The 19279-nt window shown below is 45.3% G+C and overlaps 1 protein-coding gene across 6 annotated transcripts in view; it reads left to right on the top strand.

Moving 5' to 3' along the window:
- Nucleotides 1–18548, top strand: part of Ctdspl (CTD small phosphatase like) — a 111111-nt gene extending 92563 nt beyond the window's left edge. For 2 of the 6 annotated variants that reach the window (XM_078038144.1, XM_078038143.1), the window contains 6 exons: nt 1085–1186; nt 4496–4552; nt 7976–8068; nt 10940–11125; nt 14857–14978; nt 15973–18548. In XM_078038144.1, coding sequence (XP_077894270.1) covers nt 1085–1186; nt 4496–4552; nt 7976–8068; nt 10940–11125; nt 14857–14978; nt 15973–16039 — 627 coding nt within the window. In that variant the 3' untranslated portion in view covers nt 16040–18548. Of the gene's footprint in view, nt 1–1084; nt 1187–1246; nt 1521–4228; nt 4417–4495; nt 4553–7975; nt 8069–10939; nt 11126–14856 lie in introns of those variants that run through there. The other 4 variants (XM_078038141.1, XM_078038140.1, XM_040290008.2 and 1 more) reach the window with 3 other exon arrangements.
- Nucleotides 18549–19279: the final 731 nt, after the last annotated feature.

Genomic DNA, 19279 nt, shown 5'->3' with positions numbered 1-19279 from the left:
GGGAGGGACCAGCCACTTAAAAGAGAATACCTCTTGATTTCATGTTTTCTTACTTGGTAATTTCTCCACTCTTCAGTGATTAGGTATATTTTCTTGTGTTTTGTTTTGCATCAAATATTAAACAGAGTTTGACCCTGCAGGACAGAAAATTAACCATTTAACATTGGACACCGAAAATGCCACCAAGTAGACTGAAATACTTCAAATAATTTCTGGAATGAGGCAAGGCCCAAAAAAATATGTACTCCAAACTGTGCGGGGTTGGCTGAAGATACCCAGATTTTATTAACACTCTATGGCTTCTTTATTACAAGACAGCTACTACAGTGATATCTAAACCGATTCTGGTGAATGCATAGCCTGTGGGTTGAAATGTAACTTTCTCTTTCTCTAAGACCCCAAGGGGCAAAAAATGTCACATTTGCTCAATATTATACCACAGTGGGGCAGGCACTGTATTTGGACCAGTTTTATTTGTTTCCTTGTCTTAAAGGTAACTTTAGGTTGAATTTTGCTGGTAATTCTCTTCATATATATGAAAATGTCAGTCACACACACAAAAAAAAAAAAAAAAAAAAAGAAGGAGGAGAAAAAAAAAAAACTGGATTCAACACAGGTCTTAAATGCCACAGTAAATTTCAGGCAAAATACGTGTAGTCGGAGTAGCTGTTTTAATTAAATACTCATTCTTGTGTAATCTGTGTTAATAACAACAGTAGCCACATTACACTTGCAGTCAAAATGTTGGGCATTTCACTGCCTTTATAACAATGACAGCAGCCTTTCACATAAGTATTATTATCCAAACTTATGGCCAAGAAAGTTCCTTGATGTTTAGACCCAGAGTTTTCTGGTGCCAAAGCCTTACAGTAGTTAGTCATATCATGGCAGTTGGGTTTGGTAAAACTCACCTTGTGGACTTCTTATTACTGTTGTTCTTAATAAAATTAAATGATATACTTGACCAGACATATAAATATTTGCCTTCACTTATGCCCTCATTAACAAAGTATACTGCAAGAATAAGGGAATTGACTTTTCTCTTACATAAAAGTAATAATTGCAATTTTTGTTTTCCCTTTAGCCACCAGCTAAATACCTCCTTCCAGAGGTGACGGTGCTTGACTATGGAAAGAAATGTGTGGTCATTGATTTAGATGAAACCTTGGTGCACAGTTCATTTAAGGTAAATCAACATAAAAAACCTTTTATGGTCTTTGTGATTTAGACACAATTGTATTGGAAAGGAAAAATAAAGAGAATGGAAGCTCGTGGTTGTTAGTGTATGACTTTATTCTTTCTCCAGAAATCCCAACAGCTGCTCACTAACTCAGGTAAACATTAGCTAAAGTAGTTGAATATTAACATCAGTTAGGAAAAGAAAGCACTGGGTTGCCAACACCACCAAGGCCTCCTTGTACTTAGGAGGTTGGAGTTTTCCAACACTAACCCCTGCAAGAGTACTTTAAGGTGGCACAGGCAGTCAGCGCGTTATGCCCCAGGATTCTAGACTCCTCAAGGTAACCAAGCGAGCGCTCTGTGTCGTATTGGGAGGGATGTGGGAGGCACTCTTGCAAGCTGTCAGGCACCTTGCTCTCCTAGAATGCTCCTGGATCCATTCTTGAAAGATATCCAACTCTGAAGAAGCTCTTTTAAAGTTAACAGCCTCTGAACAAATTCAGCCATTTATTCTGACCATTTTCATGGCAGGAGGTTGCTAGGATTTGGAGGGTGGGCTAAATAAATGAGCACCCACCCTCATGAAGGGTGCAGAGCTGCAGTGATATCAAAATGGAGTGCAGAAAGTCTTTCTTGTTATCTTTCTCACTCTCCATCTCCCCAGCAAAAATGACAGTTCACCAAAAGGCCTCTATGCAGGATACTAGTGACTACCCTATTAAGAAATGAGATACCCAGCCAGGCATGGTGGCACATAGTGTAATCTCATTGACTTAGGAGGCTGAGGCAGGAGGATTGAAAGTTCAAGGCCAGCCTCAGCAACTTAGTAAGGCCATGAGAAACTTAGCAAGACCCAGTCTCAAGAAGGACTGGGGGATGTGGCTCAGTGGTTAAGTACCCCTAGTTCAATCCCTTATATTTAAAAAAAAAAAAAGATAATTAACCATTTTTTAAATGGAATAAATTGTTTTTAAAAAGAGGCAAATGATGAAAAAAGTGAAGCAAGAAGTTGATGTGTTGAGAAGAAACAGCAGGTCTTTAAAGTTATGGTCCTTTTTGCCTTGGGTTATTTCTGGCAAAGGAACTGCTCTTTTGCTGGCCAGTGCTACTCCATTTCTCTTCTTGCCCCCAGCCTGGGACTCCCTTTACTTTGCTGAGAGATATGAAAGGCAGCATCTACGAGAGGCTTCATATCTCACATGAACTGTTGTTGGTCCTGGCTGGTTGCATGGCAAGCAGAAGAGCCATCAAATTTTGCCTGAACATCTTCCTGCCAGAAACATTCATCCTTCTGCCTGTTTCTAATGTGATAGATAGGACAAGGCCAGAAGGTTGTCTTTGAGTCCTTCAGAGAGTGGAGGAAGGACCACACTGGCTTCTAGCAGTGAGAAATGGCCTCCTTCTGGCAAGTGGCACATGCAGGGACCTCCTCATTCTACAGCACCCTGAGGGCTGGGGCCTGGGTTGGTTCTGGGGCCACCATGGCCTTGTGTCCCAGCTGTGCTCTGAACATCAGTGGAAGCATTTTCTCCCCTGTGGGCATGTTCAGGACTTTTCAGTCCCTCTGGGGAAAAGTCCTTCAGAGCAGGGGTCAGTTACTGTGGCACCACAGAGAGCATCTTCCCAAGCAGCTCTGGGAGTGGGGTAACACTGATCAGACTGCCGCAGGTTCCTGAGGGTTCTGGGCTCCAGAGGCAGAGCCTTGGCAGCCCCTGGCGTCCCCAGAGCTTGCCCAGAGGGCTTTGATAACCACCAGCTGTAGTCAGCATTTCCTGGTTCTTCCTCCTCAGTCCTGCCTTTTTATTTGCAAGCAGCATGTTCTTTAGCATAAAGTTTTTAACATTCTGGGTGGATCAGAGACTTTTTTAGAATCTGAAAGCTGTGAGCCCCTCCCTAGAAAATAGACAACAATAGAAAATGTGACACACAGACTCTGGACCCCAGATAAGAGCCCTGGCTTTATGGCTCCCTTTACACCAGTGCTTAGAGATTAAGGACCATGCTTGTGGGGGCTGGGAATGGGTTGCCTCATTTTTATATGTTCTATGAAATAGGCTTTCACATCCAATTCCTTGTGAGAGTTTTTTCCTTGTCTTTTTGGTGTTTTAGTATAATTCTGTACTTCAGTTGTGAAATTATAAAATACCATGCTCATCCTTGGCCTTGTAACCGGGAGTAAACTGTGATCTTAAGTTTCAGTAGCACTCTGAACAACTGCATGCTTATTAATGGTGCTACAACCAAGCATTTTTCACATTTTTTTTTTTCAATTTACAAATCAAAATGTTTATGTGTACAGTGATGGACTTAAAGGCAGACCTCAGTTCAGGCTCTATGAGAGTCTTCATACCCTGCACCCCATCCAGCAACCACCCCATACACCTTCCCCTTCCCTCTGTCTCGTCTTGTCCTAAGAGTCTGTTGGCTGAGGATTCTTTTGGCCTCTTCATTTCTACCTAGTTTGTGGAATTCCATTTAGAACTGTGTATAAGTTCGTCATTGAGAATGTAATGACTGCTGAAGAGTTGTATTTGATTTTTAAGTGTCATTAGTATTGTCCAAGAGTTATATTAAATATCTAGAAGTTTGTGGATATGCTGGGTATTGTGTTCCTTAGAACAACTGAGGGAGGGCTGCCCTCACTTCTACCCCCAGGACAGGAGACTGTGCCAGACTACCAGGCAGGGCCTGAGATCACTGATTCTCAGGACTGGATGGAGCCTCAGTTATTCATCAAACCTGTCACTATAGCTATGGAAGAGAGGAGACACTGAAGTCCAGAGAGGGGAAGAACCTGCCCAAGGTTGTGGTTTGTGGCCTCTGACTTTGCCCCGCATGTCCCTGGCCCTGTTGTGGGTCTGTGTGCTGAACATCTCCTGTCTAGCCACTCAGCACTGTGGGTCTTAAGTCCAAGTTGTTTCCCTGGTGGCCCTGGCTACTGGCCGTCGGGCTCTCATCTTCTCCCCCTGGTGGCCATCAGTGGTCCCCTCATCCTGGCAGGGCTCTGGGTAAGGGCTGGAGTGTCTGAGGAACCCCATTCTCTCGCCAGGCTGTGCCACCCTTTGTGGTTGAGGCCAGGCAGGTGATCCAGAGGTTGGACCAGGATGCTGGAAACGTCACGACATTCAGAACAGAAAAGAATGTGCTTTCCTGCTTGTGCTTATTTCAAGGAACCAAGGCATGCTTCAACATCCTTCTCCTGAACTGTTTTTTCCAATTATCAAAACGTTGGTCCAGGCAAGCTTTTTTCTTGCTAAAATTTCCAATTTTATCTTGTTCTTTCAGATATATTAATTATAGTCTCTTTTCTCTCTAGCCTATTAGTAATGCTGATTTTATTGTTCCGGTTGAAATCGATGGAACTATACATCAGGTAAGAAAATCAAAGCTAAATTTGAGTTTCAGTGAGCATTTCTTTTAATTATATTCCCTATGAACTTTATTTCTTAATTTCTATTTCAGTGATAATATTATTCAATACAAAACAAACAGACTTTGAATAATAAATACAATGATTTTTCTGCTTTTCTTTCCTACTCACTTGAATTTGTTTGTACCGATTTTATAAGGAAAACTATATCTATTTCATAAATATTTGATGTGCCTGCAAGTTCAAATAGTTCTTTGATTTGATGCAGACTTTCAGAAGTTTCCATCTCCCCCACTGGCCTAGCTTGATAATCTAATTAACTTCCTCATGTAATTGCTTTTGGCTACTCTCCTAGCAGGCAACAGGAAAATCACCAGGTACCCACTGACAGTGAATTCTTGGGGAAAGGTGTTCTTTTCCAATACCAGCTGCTCCAGACTGATCTTGTCACTCCTGCATTCTCCAGTGGATCTTTAGCAAATACCCAACCCTAAAGAAAAAGGGAGAAGGTTTTTGGATCAGCAGGCTGCTATGAATAAAGATGCCATAGTCAGTTGGCATGCATGTCATCTTCATTCTTTGTAATTTTTTCCCTTATCTGCATAAAGCTCTTCCGGAAATAGCTTCATTTGTGAACATATTGGAAACATTGCAGGAAAACTGGCCTTGAAGGTTGAAGGGGGTGACTTTTGTCAGGTTTTCTACAGGGATGATCTGACCATCTTCCTTGCGAGCTCCAGGGTCTTAAAGGGAGAGTTTCTGGCCTCGTATTGCAGGAAGGAAAATCTCTCTTGGTACCTGGGCCACAGGCCACAACAGGATGTCTTTCCTTAACAATGTCAGTGCTCTCCGGCTCTCAAGTGCAGGTATTAAAACTGTTGCAGCCTTGGAAACCAGCTGGCCCAGCCACCTCATTGCCCAGATGGGGAGATTGAGATTTAGCCAAGGAGAATGTTGGTTCAAGGTTATATGCAATGGGAAGAACTAAAATGAGAATTCCAGTCTCCTGCCTCCTGGCCCAGGGTTCTTGCCTCATACTCGGGTTCCCCTCCCCTCCCCACCCACTCCTTGCTTTCTGGCCTGTTCTCCAGGAGATCCTGCCAGGAAACAATCCCTGGGAAGGGTGGATAGGGACTGCCTCTACACTTCATGCTTGTAAAAGTCATCATGGGGCCAAAACTGCAAGCACCTGGGCATTTAACATTTGCAAAAAAAAATCAACTGAATTAACTCAGCATCTTAGAAGCAGTTAAGACTTCTGCATCTTGGCTCGTGTTGCAGAGTGCTCGTGATAAGACAAAGGAGAGCTGCCCAATGGCATGCAAGCTTTAGGAGAGGAATTAATCCTTCACACCATGTGACTGTGAGCATGCCTGACCTACAGGAGCCACCCCTAGCCTCCCTCCTGTCCGTGCTTTGACTTGCTTGGCAGTAGACACCCCAGGGTCCCTGGGCTGGGGTCAGAAACTCTCCTGAGGGAAGGAAGCCACAGGCGCCAAGAGCAGGAGGACCAAGGCCTTGGCGAAGGCCGTGGCCTCGTTCAAGTAATCCAGGATAGGCTGTGCAGGTCCCAATGGGCCTATTCTTGGTTACTTGCACGGGGACGCGAGCCTGGACGCCGGCATCCAGGCCCAGGACCCTCCTCTCTGCCAGAGGCACCAACGCCAGAGTTCCCAAATCAATCCTTTGCATGTAATACAGCTTGCTGTTCAAGCAGTACTCCCAAGGACACAGAACCACAGGCTGCAGTCTGTCGCTGGCACTGGTACCAAGGAATCTCCTGGGCACTGTGGGGCATGGATCACTACAGCCACAAGCCCTGTTCTCAACTCCCCACCCCAGCCTCCCAGCTCCTCAGAGCTGTGTTGGCACCCTGTGTCTAGGCCACCCTGTTCCTCTGTGCCCTGCTGTGACCCTGAGCCACAGACCCGTGTCCACCCTACTGTGTTAGTCATGAGTTTCCCATCAAGTCCTGGTCCTCCCCAGTCCCTGTATCTGGCATATTGAAAGTTACTCGGTTCTAGGTAGAATTCCTTGCCAGCAGTGTGTCCAACGTGGAGTACAGAGCCCCCTGCCTCACTTCTGCTACATCTGCAGTTTATCCACCCTGTTCCATCTGTCATTTAAGGCCTTACATGTGCTGTGACCTGCCTCTCAGTCTTCAGCCACCTCCTGCCCACTTCCCCGTCTTCTCTCATAACCTCGCTGAGCTGGGCATCATCTGACACATTAAGTATTTCAGGTCTCTGGCTTATACTTTCCTCTGCCTGAAAACTTGCTTCTTCTCATTCTTACAGGCCTGGTGAATGCATATTCATCCTTTAGGATCTGGGCCAAATGTTGCCTTCTGTGATTCCCTCCCCGGAATGGGGAGTTAACTCTCTCTAATTTATCCCCCTGCTGTGACTTTCATTATGCCATTTTTCTTTCATACTTTTGCATGCATCTGCTGTAGACTGTGAGCCCTTCAAGGGCAAGGCCTGTGTTTGATTCGTCTTTGTAACCACATCAAGCTGAGCACAGAGCTGCAGCTCGGTAAATATGTTGAATTGAATTTTGAAGAGTTTGATTTATTTAGTGAAGTGGCTAATTTCAAAAGAAATTTATTCAGGTTTTAATGGGTTCCTCCATTTCCTTTGTCCTCTCACCAGCTTGGCCTTCTCTCCCATCTCCCAATTTCTTCTGATTTCTTCAAGCTCCCTAGTCCAGAGCTCATGTGTGAGCTGAAGCCTCGCTGCTGTGCAGCCCCACCCAGCCTGCCTGGCCAAAAGGCTGCCCAGAGCCCAGCCATTCTAGAAAAGGCTACTCTTTACTCAGAGGCCCCCAAAGTGGCTTGTTTATGAGTCCCTGAAGCTGGCTTCACATCTCCCAAAATGTATTTCTATATCACGCCCAGCAGAGCAACCCTGTAGTTTCAAGTAGGCAGCTCGCATGCTGATAAGGAAGACCCTTTTTGCCCCTCACCTTCTATTGAGGGGAAGGGTTCTGTTCAGAGTAAGGTGGCAGCTGGAGCAATCCTAGATCTGCCATTCGTTTCCAAAAGGACAGCACCCAGACCATGGCCTTTATCCACATGGGGCCTATCCCACAACAGGTGCCAAGAAACACATGTGAAATGAATGAGTGGTTTACACAGACATGGGACCTGCATTCTACTCACTGGCTCTGAAAAATCCCCAAGCCCCTCCATTCTATGGTCAGCTTCCCTTTCCCCCTTAAGAGGGTCATCTACAATGAACTTAGACCTAGACCCCCACCTGGGGAGTGTGCCCTCTGATGCTGTAGTCTGGGCCTCTGCAGGCCACACATGGACATGGTGATGGGAGGCAGACACCCTTGAGGCAGTTCTTCCTACAGTGGGCGCTTGGGCCCAGGCATCCCAGCAGCTGCCATGACTGACCAGCTTGCTGCTTCCTGCCGTTGCAGGTGTACGTGCTGAAGCGGCCACATGTGGACGAATTCCTCCAGAGGATGGGGCAGCTCTTTGAGTGTGTGCTCTTTACTGCCAGCTTGGCCAAGGTGCGTCCTATTCCTCACCCAACTCCCAGCCCTAGCTTTCCACTCCCCTCCCCCACCTCTAACTCTGATCTGTCACAAGCCTTTGTTAAGGTGGGGAAAGCTGTTTTTATGGTGACAGGTTCCCACCCAGATGGGACAGACACAGGCCATGTGCACACCGCCAGGCTGAAAGGCTTCTGGTTACCATGGTAACAGGGAGCACTTAGAACAAATGCTCCATGAAGTTGCTGTACACAGCCGCCTGAAGCTGGTTGTCCACGGATGAGAAAATCACAAATGTCCAGTGTGGCTGTGAAAGGATGGCCGCCTGCTGCAGGCACATTGGTGCCTTCTCGTCCACTGACTGGCATCCAAATGATAGAGAACCCACACCTTGAGTTTGGGTTACACTGGCTTAGGAGAGGGACAAATGAGAGAGACATGTGGACAGTCACCCAGAGACATGGGCTGGTGAAAGTTCTGGCTCTGCCCTAAGTTGCTGTGTGATCTCAGGTAAGTCACTTCACTTTTGGCATCTTGGTTTTCTCCTCTATAAGTGGGGATAATTCCTTCTGCCTCATAGGGAGGATTAAATTAAACTGCCTGTGTAAAGGGCTTAGCAGGGCACCTGACATGCTGGGCAAGTACTCAGCAAGCACTTGGCTGGGCTCCACGTACTATGCTGGTCATTGTCACAGTGTGGTGCTCCTGATGGTCAGTATTTAGCATCTTAAGTGTTAATGGTGATAAAATCATTCAGACATATTTTGATCTTACAACTTAGTTTGAATCTCTTACCCATCAGCTACCTTCATCTGACCAAAGAGGTTTCTTTGTCCTCTTCCACTATTTAAGGAATTAAATGGGTTCTCAAGACCCCCGGTCAGGTTTCAATTCCCCCTTCACAGATGAAACAAGGTGCTGTGCTGTTTCTAGGGCAGGCAGGGTGGGCCCTTGCTCCTCCTCCAAGGTCCTTACCGTGACCATCTTTCAAACCCTGATTCTCGTGAGACCAGTGCCATCCACTTGGTGGCACTACCAGTGTCTTCCTGGGGACTCTTGAGTGTCCCCTAAGATGCATTTTGTGGGGCCTAGGTTAGCCATCTGCCTGTGTGCAGACCTGCTCCAGGGAAACACACACAGTAGCTTGCCCCAATGTGGCCAGCCTCTGGATGGCTCCCCGTACCCTGGTGCCCATGCTCCTGCTCTGTGTGTTGGAGCTTCTGACTCCAGATCCTGGGCACTCTGCTTTGCCAGCCTAGGCATTCCTGGCCAGATCCATCTCTGTGCTGAGTGAGGTGAGAGAGAGCCCCACCTGCACAGCATTCTGCCAGTCTCATCTCAGCACAGAGCCTGCACCTCTGGAGAGGGAATCTAAAACGTGGGCTTTAGTTTTGCATACCAAGAAGAGAGCGAGGCCTCGGGGAAGGCAAAGTCTTCCCTAGTGGGTAATCTTTCAGATGAGAGGTACCAAGACTAATTGCATCTGCAGCTTCGATGGCTCTTCTGACAGTGCTCTGGGGTGCTGAGGAACCTGAAGTAATAACCACAGAAATAACAAACAGGAAGCTTGCACCAATGCCCTAGACCAGGAGTTGTTTTTTTCTTTGGCAAAATTGAAAACATTTCCTTGGCATTGTCCCCAGTATTTGCTTAAACATCCTTGTTGGGCTTCTCTTCCTGCCCCTCCATCTGTCTCTCCAGTCCTTTTGTCGCTGCTACTCCAGGCTGCCTGAGCGGAATCAGTTCCCAAGGGCATCCTTACAGCTCCTTTCCTCCCTGATGTCCAAGTTCCACTATGGTGGTCATTGCTTCAGCTCTGGGCTCTGGGCTCAGTTCAGCTCCCTGCTGGAAGCATTGGTGTACAGCCTCAGAGGCCCCCCACTGGCTGTCAGTGCCCTCTAGGACCCGCATCCTTGTCACACAACCATTTATTCCCCCAGAGCATATATACTCAGTACTTATTGTATGCCAAACAGTACTAGGCACTGTGAATGTAGCAAAGAACAAGGAGACACAGTCCCTGACCTCCTGAGACCTACATTCTTCACATTCATCTCTCAGGCCTGTGGTCCCTGGATTCATTCACTTCCCTGAAAGATGAGTGCCAACACCATCAGCAGCAATGATTATGAGGCAGTTAACCATCTTTTCCCATCCAGAGCCAACCCCTAGTAGTCCACCCACTGATGCTTGTTTGGCCGCTTTGGAACAATGCGCTGAACTCTCATCCCACTTGGTTAGTAAGAGATAGAGCTGTTCCTGGACTCTGCCTCCTCTTGGAGAGGAAAAGACTTGCCCATGGACTCACATGCTATGCATCTCACTGCTGGCCTTCCCAACAGCTGCATGTACTCCAGTGTCCCTGGCAAAGTTACAGATCCCCAGCAATGCCTGGCTGTGCCCTCACTTTGGTCTTGATGGTGAGGCCTGTCCTCACATCATCCTAGAGGACATGGGCCTCACTCCAGGAGATGCAGCAATAGAAAGTGAAGAATGCTAAGCAAGGGGCTGATGTGATGGGAAGTATGTTTTCCATTGACTATTCTAACAGCTTTGAGGTAAATGGGCTAGGAAGGGAGGTCCAGCAGGAAAAACATCTCCCAGGCCAGAGAGTAGAGCCTGGCCTAGGGTGGTAGCAGTAAAACTAGAGAGATGCAGGTGGAGTCCTGATATTTTTGAAGGTAAAACTGCTAAAGATATTCTGTGGATTAGATATAAGAAATGGAAGAGTCCAATGCATCTTAATACATGGAGAGAAAAATAACCGGGATCCTAAAACACTTCCAGTTATTAAATCATCTTTTAAAAAAAATAGGGTATTGCTGCAGTAGGCCAGGGTCTCTGGCTCTTCTGGGCACCCAGCCTTAATTCGCGACACCTTCTTTCTAGTATGCAGACCCTGTGGCTGACCTCCTAGACCGCTGGGGTGTGTTCCGGGCCCGGCTCTTCAGAGAGTCCTGTGTTTTCCATCGTGGGAACTACGTGAAGGACCTGAGTCGCCTGGGTCGGGAGCTGAGCAAAGTGATCATCGTGGACAATTCTCCTGCCTCCTACATCTTCCATCCTGAGAATGCAGTAAGTAGCCCTAGAGAACAAGATGGCAGGGCTGCATCTGAGCTGTCTTGGCAGGCGAGCACCCCCACGAGAAGGTCTGGGAGCCTTTTCTTAGTTAAATCCCAGCTCAGCCTCTTAGCAGTTGCAGGACATCAGTCAAGTTATCTCACCTCACTGAGCCTCAGTTGCATCACCTGTCAAGTGGGAATTCTGGGAATGCCAATCTTGTAGGGTTGATAGGGGATTTGGTGGGCAGTAGGTGAAACGCAGTGGCTAGAGCAGGGCTTGCCCTGGTAAGCTCTCCACCTACCCGTTTCTCCTTAGTACTCCGGGGAGGGTACTTGTGGAGGGTTGTCTGCTGTTAACCTCATGCAGCTGGCTGCTGCCCGGCACTTCGTGACCTCTGCAGCAGATTCAACAGGCTGGGTGACCCCTAAAGCACAAGTATACCTTAAACAAGAATGAATAAAACACTTCAATAAGGTCTTCAGATAAGACTGTCGGCTTATACCTCATAATGATGTCTGAGAAGCACCCCGTGGGAACAGTTCTTACATAAACCCCCTGGAGCACAGCAGCTCCCAGTGCCTCCTCAGTAGGGGACAGCCTCCCTTCACCTGCCCAGTGCTCTTCCAGAGGAACAGAAATCAGCCACTGCAGGCCTCTCAGCAGTGCCTGCAACAACCAGCCCTTCTGCTCCGGTGATTCCCCTGGGGAATCTACACACACACACACACACACACACACACACATACACACACACACGCCTCTCAGACTCATCCAGGCTTACAGAGGTCCCCTCCTCAGGTCCAGAACTCTAGCCACACTTAGTAACAAAAAAAAAATTCAAATGATTCACTTAGTTGGTGTGATATTGTTGTTTGAATACTTACTCAAAATGTATTGTTTTACATATAATACTTTAACAAGTAAATCAAATTCAACATAGTACATTTGGATATGTCAGATAAGGGATAAAAGATAGATTTTGAAAAGAGATAATAGATAAGATTTTTTAAAAAGGCATTTTTTTTTCTTCTTTAGTACTGGGGATGGACAGAGCTGCTTCTCTAGCCCTTCCTTTTTATTTTTATTTTGAGGCAGTGTCTTGCTAAGTTTCCCAGTCTGGCCTTCAACTTGTGATCCAACACAGTAGCTTCTTACATTATCTACTATTCACACTATATTCATTGTGTCCCATCATCACAAAATGTTTTATTTCATCTGAATTGTTTGAATCAGGATCCAAAAAAGGCCCATGCATTGCATTGGTTAATTCTTTTGTAATTTGAACATCTCTTCCTTTCTGTCTCATTCTTCTATGCCATTGGTTTGTTGAAGGTTTGGTTATTTTTCTTATAGAAATTTTCTACATTCTGAGTCTGCCTATTTGCTGTGGTTTGGTGGTGTTAAGTATATTTTCCCAGCTGCCCTATATCCTTTAAACAAGAAGATAGATCTCTGTATACTATTTGGTTAGATTCAGGCTCATTTCTTTTCTCTCTCTCTTTTTTTTTTTTTGTCTACAAATACAAATACATCATAGGTGATATTGCATACTTCCTATGAAATCATACCAGGAGGCATATAATGTCAGATTGCCCCTAAAGATTTAAAGTTGGTCATTGGGTTCATCCATTATAAAGTTCCCTATTAATCTTTCACCTCATAATCATAGCAGTTGTTGTGTAAATCCACTATTTCATTAAGAATTGCAAAATGTTTGATTTCTAAATCTTATCATTCCTTATGCCTTTTTTGGCCAGACATCTTCTAAAAAAATAAAATAGAACTGGCCATGTTGTCTGTTTGCTTTCCCTAAAATACAGTTTGAATGTTTGAATAGGGAAAGCAGTATAAAGCCTTAGTTTTTCTCCTTTAATTTTGCAGTTTTAGGCTAATAAGTTTATGTGTGTATGTGCACACACACACGTGTGTATGTATTAGAGTAATGAGCTCTAATAATCTCCAGAAGTAGCCAGTGAATTTTAGTATTATATGTGCTCATAGATTTTTTTTTATTGTTTCAGTCCAATCTGTTTATTATTATTTTGGATGCTCACATTTTTGCCTTTGACCAACGGAGACTCCTCCAAATAACAATAATATTTGATAGCCTGCTTTGCTTTCTGATACCAGATATTCCAGGCCAGGGACTGGGAGTGTAGTTCCTTAGTAGATTGTGTACTTAACATTCACAAGGCTCTGGGTTCCATCCCCAGCACAAAAAGAAGAAGAGACGTTCCAGGCTGTTCTTGAACATTTCTTAGTTCAGTCTTGAAATCAGCCAGTTTTCTGTGAATCTTGGTCCCCGTTAGTGGAAATGGTGTTTAGAGGTCACAATTGGGATGGCATGTCCTTTACTTTTAATCATACTACAAATCAGAGCTTTAAAAAAAAAAAAGAACCAAAATACTTATTTCTTAGAAAGAAAAATAAATTATAAATTCATACTGGTTTTTCCAATTCAACATTAAGATTACAGAACTTTTATTTTACTTCTTTGTTTTTGTATGTGAATCTCTCTCATGCTGAAATGCTTGATTTCTAAGGATATTAACATAATTACGTGTTTGATTTTTTCTATACTATATATTTAAGTCAAAATAGCAGTTCTGATATTAATTACGGATAGTAAAAATTGAATGCAGCTTAGGGGTTTTGGGAGAGATGTACAGTCAGACACCATGTTTGAAATCACTGGGATATACTCAGTAGTAGGACACTCTCCTGGCATCTACAAGGCTCTGCAGTTGATCCCCAGCACTTGGGGAACAAAAAAAATCACTTGAAGTAATTCTCTGTGTGATCATGTCACCCACTAGCCTTATATAACTTAGGTTCATTTGTTAATTGCCTTTCTCCTAATGGTTTGATTTTCTTTTAATTATGTAACACATTTACATGATTCTGTCATCAAAACTATCAGTGAAGATCTAGAGAATCTTCCATTTAGAGAAGTCGTTTTTTCTGCCCTCCTCCATTCTCTCTCTTCCTCCTAGAAGTGTTCATTTTTCTATTCTTATATTGTTTTTTTCAAAATTACATGAATTTTTATGTTTCTGTTTATAAAATTTGATTTGTAAAAAGGTCAAAATGTGGCTTGTACACCTTTTCAGTTTTCTTAAATTTCTTTTTAAATCTTTTCTCTACACCCCTGGCTGCCACCAACCACCACCCCCCTCTACTTCTCAGCCTAAAATTAAGGAGAAATCCTGCCTTTGCCCATCCTTCAGAATGCCCTGGAATCTTATGCTTCCACTTTTACCTTTTCATTGCTAAGCATGGGGGAAATGCACCCTTGTCTTTGCCATGCAGCACAACACAACTTCAAGTAGAAGCCTCCTGTGCTTGGACAGCGCCTCCTGGTTTCAGGAATTGGCACATCACCTCTGGATCCGCTTGCTCCCAGGTGCAAGGAGCTGACTTGGTGCCATATAAAGAGCTTTATGAAACTGCAAGTAGCAAGCCTAGTGCTTTGGCTGCCTCTCCTGTGGCAGGAGAATAAAACAGGCAAACGCACACGGACTGGGTACACTTTGCCTCTTGAGTGATCCTGAAGCCACATAGCTCTGGACGACCTTGAACAGGGGAACAAGCAGAATGATGGTCATGAAGTTGATGATGATGATTTCTAGATACTAATCCTCTTTACCAAAAAATATGATAAAAGTCTAGGGACCCAGTCGGGTTGGGAGCAGCCCCAGCCCCTGGGTACAGTTGTGCTACCTGCCCCACCCACTGTCTTCCAGGTGCCTGTGCAGTCCTGGTTCGATGACATGACGGACACGGAGCTGCTGGACCTCATCCCCTTCTTCGAGGGCCTGAGCCGTGAGGACGACGTGTACAGCATGCTGCAGAGGCTCTGCAATAGGTAGCCCCGGCCTCAGCCAGCCTCCTGCCTCTGCACTCTGGAACCTCTGGCCTCAGGGGACCTGCCTGGCCTCAGCTCCCTGGAGCTGAAAGTGAGGAGACTCCATGCTCCAGGCCACAGGGTGAATATGGCCACGCCTACCTGTTTGTTTTTTAAGAACAGAAACAACTATTTTAAAAAGAACTCTTTTAACAAATTTCATAAAGCGACATGCATTTTACTGGATTTGCTTTTCTTAAAACATACCAAAAAGGAAAAAAAAAATGGGGGGTAAAAAAGCTTGATATCTATCAGACTTCCTTTCAACTATTCTCCCCTCCAAACAGACAACCTGTCCCCTTCTGTCCCAGCTCAGAGCAGCTGACCCAACTCAGAATCTCTTTCCTACAGGATGAAGTGCCTTTTTGAATGTTATTTTAAGCTGAGAGTTAATTTTTCTACACAAACATATTTCCAGACATCTTTTAGCCTTTTATTGTCTTAGATACTTTGAGAAGATGAACATGACGATTTTCTAGAACCTGGTAGTGTGTGTATAATGGGGTGGGGGGTGAGGGAGGGAGAGTCATTGATGCCTGTTTCCCAACAGGTGTGACTTTGCTCTGATGACCCGTGGCATGCTGCAGGGTCAGGCTCCCATTGACAGGAGTTTTTTGTGATTATGTCATTGTCTCCACTCATTTCTGACCCAGTTTGAAATGTATCTGCAATTGTGTGGCTCAACATTTTAGGAAACAATATTCTTTTATATTATGATTTCTGATGATGACAAATTTTGTCTCGAGGTTACATTTTCCCATTGAAAAGTGACATCACACCCTTGAAAAGTGACATCACGTCACTTCTGCTTTTACACTACTGCCATATCTTCTGTGTGTTTTTTGCTGTTCTGCTGTTATTGGTTTTGGTAGAACAGTTACGAGAAACTCTGAAACCCTTGGATACAAAAAAAAAAGCCTGTTTATTGAATTTTAATTCCTTTCCTTTCTAAAAGCTGGATATACATGGAGCTGTTTGGGAATTTTCTTTGCTGCTACCGTGCTGCCACCAAATGGAATTGACCAGCGGCTGTTACACTGTTCTTTGCCACTGTGCCTATGCTCAGAACATGCTCACTGCTAAGCTGCAAACTTGGACAGGGTCAAAAACGGGTGTCCCACCCCATGGCAGACTGCACCAACTGTGTCCCTTCCCTGGCACTGGCCGCCAGGAATACAGAAGTGTACAGAGGCACAAGGGCCAGAGCACCACACAGCTGTAACATTTAACTTTGAACTGCAGTCAACATCAGGTCCTCTGATGAGCTGACTGTTTTCACTGGAGAACCAGTGGCCTCAACCAGCCACCAGTTTTATATGGCCCGAGTCCATCTCTTGGTCTCCTTGGAAGCACAGCTATTTTGAGCCAAAAGTGGGGAAGCCTGTCTAGCTGGGAGACCCACTCCAAACCAGGGAGAAGAAGGGCTCCTCCTCTGAGCCAGGTTCTCTTCTCAGCCTCTCCCAGTTTGGTGTTTAAGCAGTGCCATGTTCCTTGTTTGACAACAAGATAGTCTATAAAGTATTGCTTTTCAAAATAATTAAAAAGAACCCTTTTGTTTTGGCACCATTGCCTTAGTCCTCTGTGGGTTGTCCTCAGCCAGAGTGCTGGTGGGAGTGACTGGCTCTAGCAAGGCGCAAAACTAGGGGTCTGAGTAAGATTCTTCTTGTGCTTTCCACTCAGAAAATAATGAAGCCAGCTGCCAGTCATATCCTCCCCACAGCACTTTGGTCTGTTGAGTGCTGTGCATTCAGGAGAGAATATTCAGGGGCAACCGGGTCTCCTGACATTCAAAGTGTTCCAAACCCAGTAATCCATATGCCAATTAAAATAGAAACAGCCCCTTGCTAGACATTGCCACAGATAATGACAGTTACATGGCAGATCTGTCCATGTCATAAACCTTCATTTAGAAAAACAGTCATTAAATGACCCCACTGCCTTAAATGTCTTGAATGTTCCAGTCAAGTGTCTGTCAGGTGTTGATATCCACCCAGAACTAGGCCCTAAGGAGCCTTAGCCCTCCACCATGCCCCCTTCCATGTTGGCAGCACAGGGCCTCACTTAGAAGAGGGGCAGAGAGGATTAAAATTCCAGAATATTTCAGGGGAGTGCTCCCCTTCTGGCAAGTGGAGTTAAACACATGTCAGGCTTGAGCCAAACCCTTCACCTCCCAGCTCCTGCACCTGGGAGGGCAGTTCATGCCGTTGCACTAATCCAGTGTGGAGCTATTGGGAAGGGAGCCCAGTTCCTGCCACCACAGACCCAGAATGTCATGAGAGGGCGACCAAAACCTCTGAGGGTTCTGGAATCTGTGCACCTTATTTGACCACACTCCAAAATTCCGTTTTTATTTTAATCCTTGATTCTGCTCTGTGTACATAATCAAATTATCTATATCTATATATATATATTTTTAATCATCTACATGTAAATGAAGCAATAGAATTCTAACAAGGCCAAGAAATGAGGCAAATGGGGTTTATGGTTTTTAAAGGTAAATACGGGTATTGTTTTTAATTATTACCTTTTATTAAATTGTGGGCTTTAAAACTTAATGAAATCTATTATCTACTTCTCTGTGCCATATATTTCCCACGTTACCAAATGCTCAGACTTTTTTTAGCTACAATGAAGTCTGACCTCCAGTTTCCATGGTCCTCTCAGTACCAGATTACAATGTAGCCTCCTGGGCAAGTATTTTTTACATTAAGATCTGGGACAGGATTCCTTGGGTTTGTGGACTCCCGCCCACTGTGATGTTACGACATCTCTGGCCAGGCCTAGAGCTGGGGGTGCCCAGGCACTCCTGATAACGTTAAGGCTCCGTCTTCCATTGCTCTGGAATCCTATGTGTTGGTCTGTGGTTTCACACACTAGCTGTTTTTAAACAATGCATTTGTATACTAATAATAAACACCACCTGTCATGGTTGATGATTGGTGGGGAATCTCCTTTGACATGGTGCAATTTTGATGAGACGACTTTGGGGACATGGTGCCCCAATGACACTGACTTGTCACGGTTGCAGCATTTGAACTTTGGGTGTAAAGGAGAAGTCTGTAAGTCTATGTGTTGGCAACAATTTACAACCCTGTATTTTAAAGATGGCTTTCTAATAAAATCCAGAAACACACAGCCCTATGGTCAAACACTCGTGATGTTTATGCCTCTGCTTCTAAAGGTGCTGTGCTGGACAGTTGGCATGCCAGGGGTTGAGAAGAACAGATGGCTTGATGCATTTGCAGTTACCTGTACAAAATGGACTGGCTGCCTCTGTTCCTATTTTACTGTAAATCTGATGGTGTCTGTTCCAGGTCCATTCTCCCAGGAGCTTCTCTGCAGACTAACCCCCCACCCCCGCAAGCAGCAGAGATGTTGGTGTCTGGGTAGTCATGGGTTTCTGATGGACATTTGAACGTGATGAACAATCCAGCATTACTTTGGACTGTGCACGTTTCCAGGGGCGAGTGTTGTCAATCAAGAGGTTTGCAATGATTTCCTTCCTGCCAAAAATAAACATGTGAAACTACACTCTCTTGTGGATGGACTCCTTCTCCAGTGGCAGCGCCTCTCCTCCCTCCATGCTGCCCCCTGCACAGCCTCATGCCAGTGCCTTAGTCTCCTAGTGTCGCTACTTACTGGAGAGCAGGGTGGATGGGAGCCAGGCTGCAAGACCCCAGGGAACCACAGGCCTTGACCCCAGGGGAAGCTAGAAAACCAAATTGCCTGTCATCCAAAAAGTGACAGCTGTTTGGCCTCCTGGCTTCCTCTCCCCAGATGGAAGCAGTCTGGCTCACCATCCTCCCACAAGGACTCCAGCACCACCAAGAGGCTTCTAGATACAACATGAGAGATTTGTAGTCCCCCACCCCCTGTGCCATAAGAGCCACAGGCGTTGTATATATACACAGACACATACTCCTCGAGGACACTAGCTGAGATACTGTGCTTACTAGAAGAAGAATGGCGAGGAGTCAGAAAAGCAGGGATGTAGCAGACAATTTGCTCACAGTGAGACATCCTGCAGATTTACCCTCAGCTCAGCCCTTCTCTGTGTGAAGGTGAGAGAAGCAGCAAGGGCCTCTCTCTCTCTCAGGACTCCTGGTATGGCCTCATCACTCTCAGGACCTTGTTTCTTCATAATGATATTTAATTCAGAAAACAACACCAGTGTCCACCATCTCATCAGATAAGCCACTGAGACAAAGCTCGGCAGTCTCTGCTCTGTCACAGGATACTAGGTTCTGCCAGACACATCCAGT

The sequence above is a fragment of the Ictidomys tridecemlineatus genome, chromosome 2 (assembly GCF_052094955.1).
Source record: "Ictidomys tridecemlineatus isolate mIctTri1 chromosome 2, mIctTri1.hap1, whole genome shotgun sequence".
Lineage (NCBI taxonomy): Eukaryota > Metazoa > Chordata > Mammalia > Rodentia > Sciuridae > Ictidomys > Ictidomys tridecemlineatus.
Note: the sequence above shows the minus strand (reverse complement) of the source record. Positions and strands in the feature narration are given on the sequence as shown.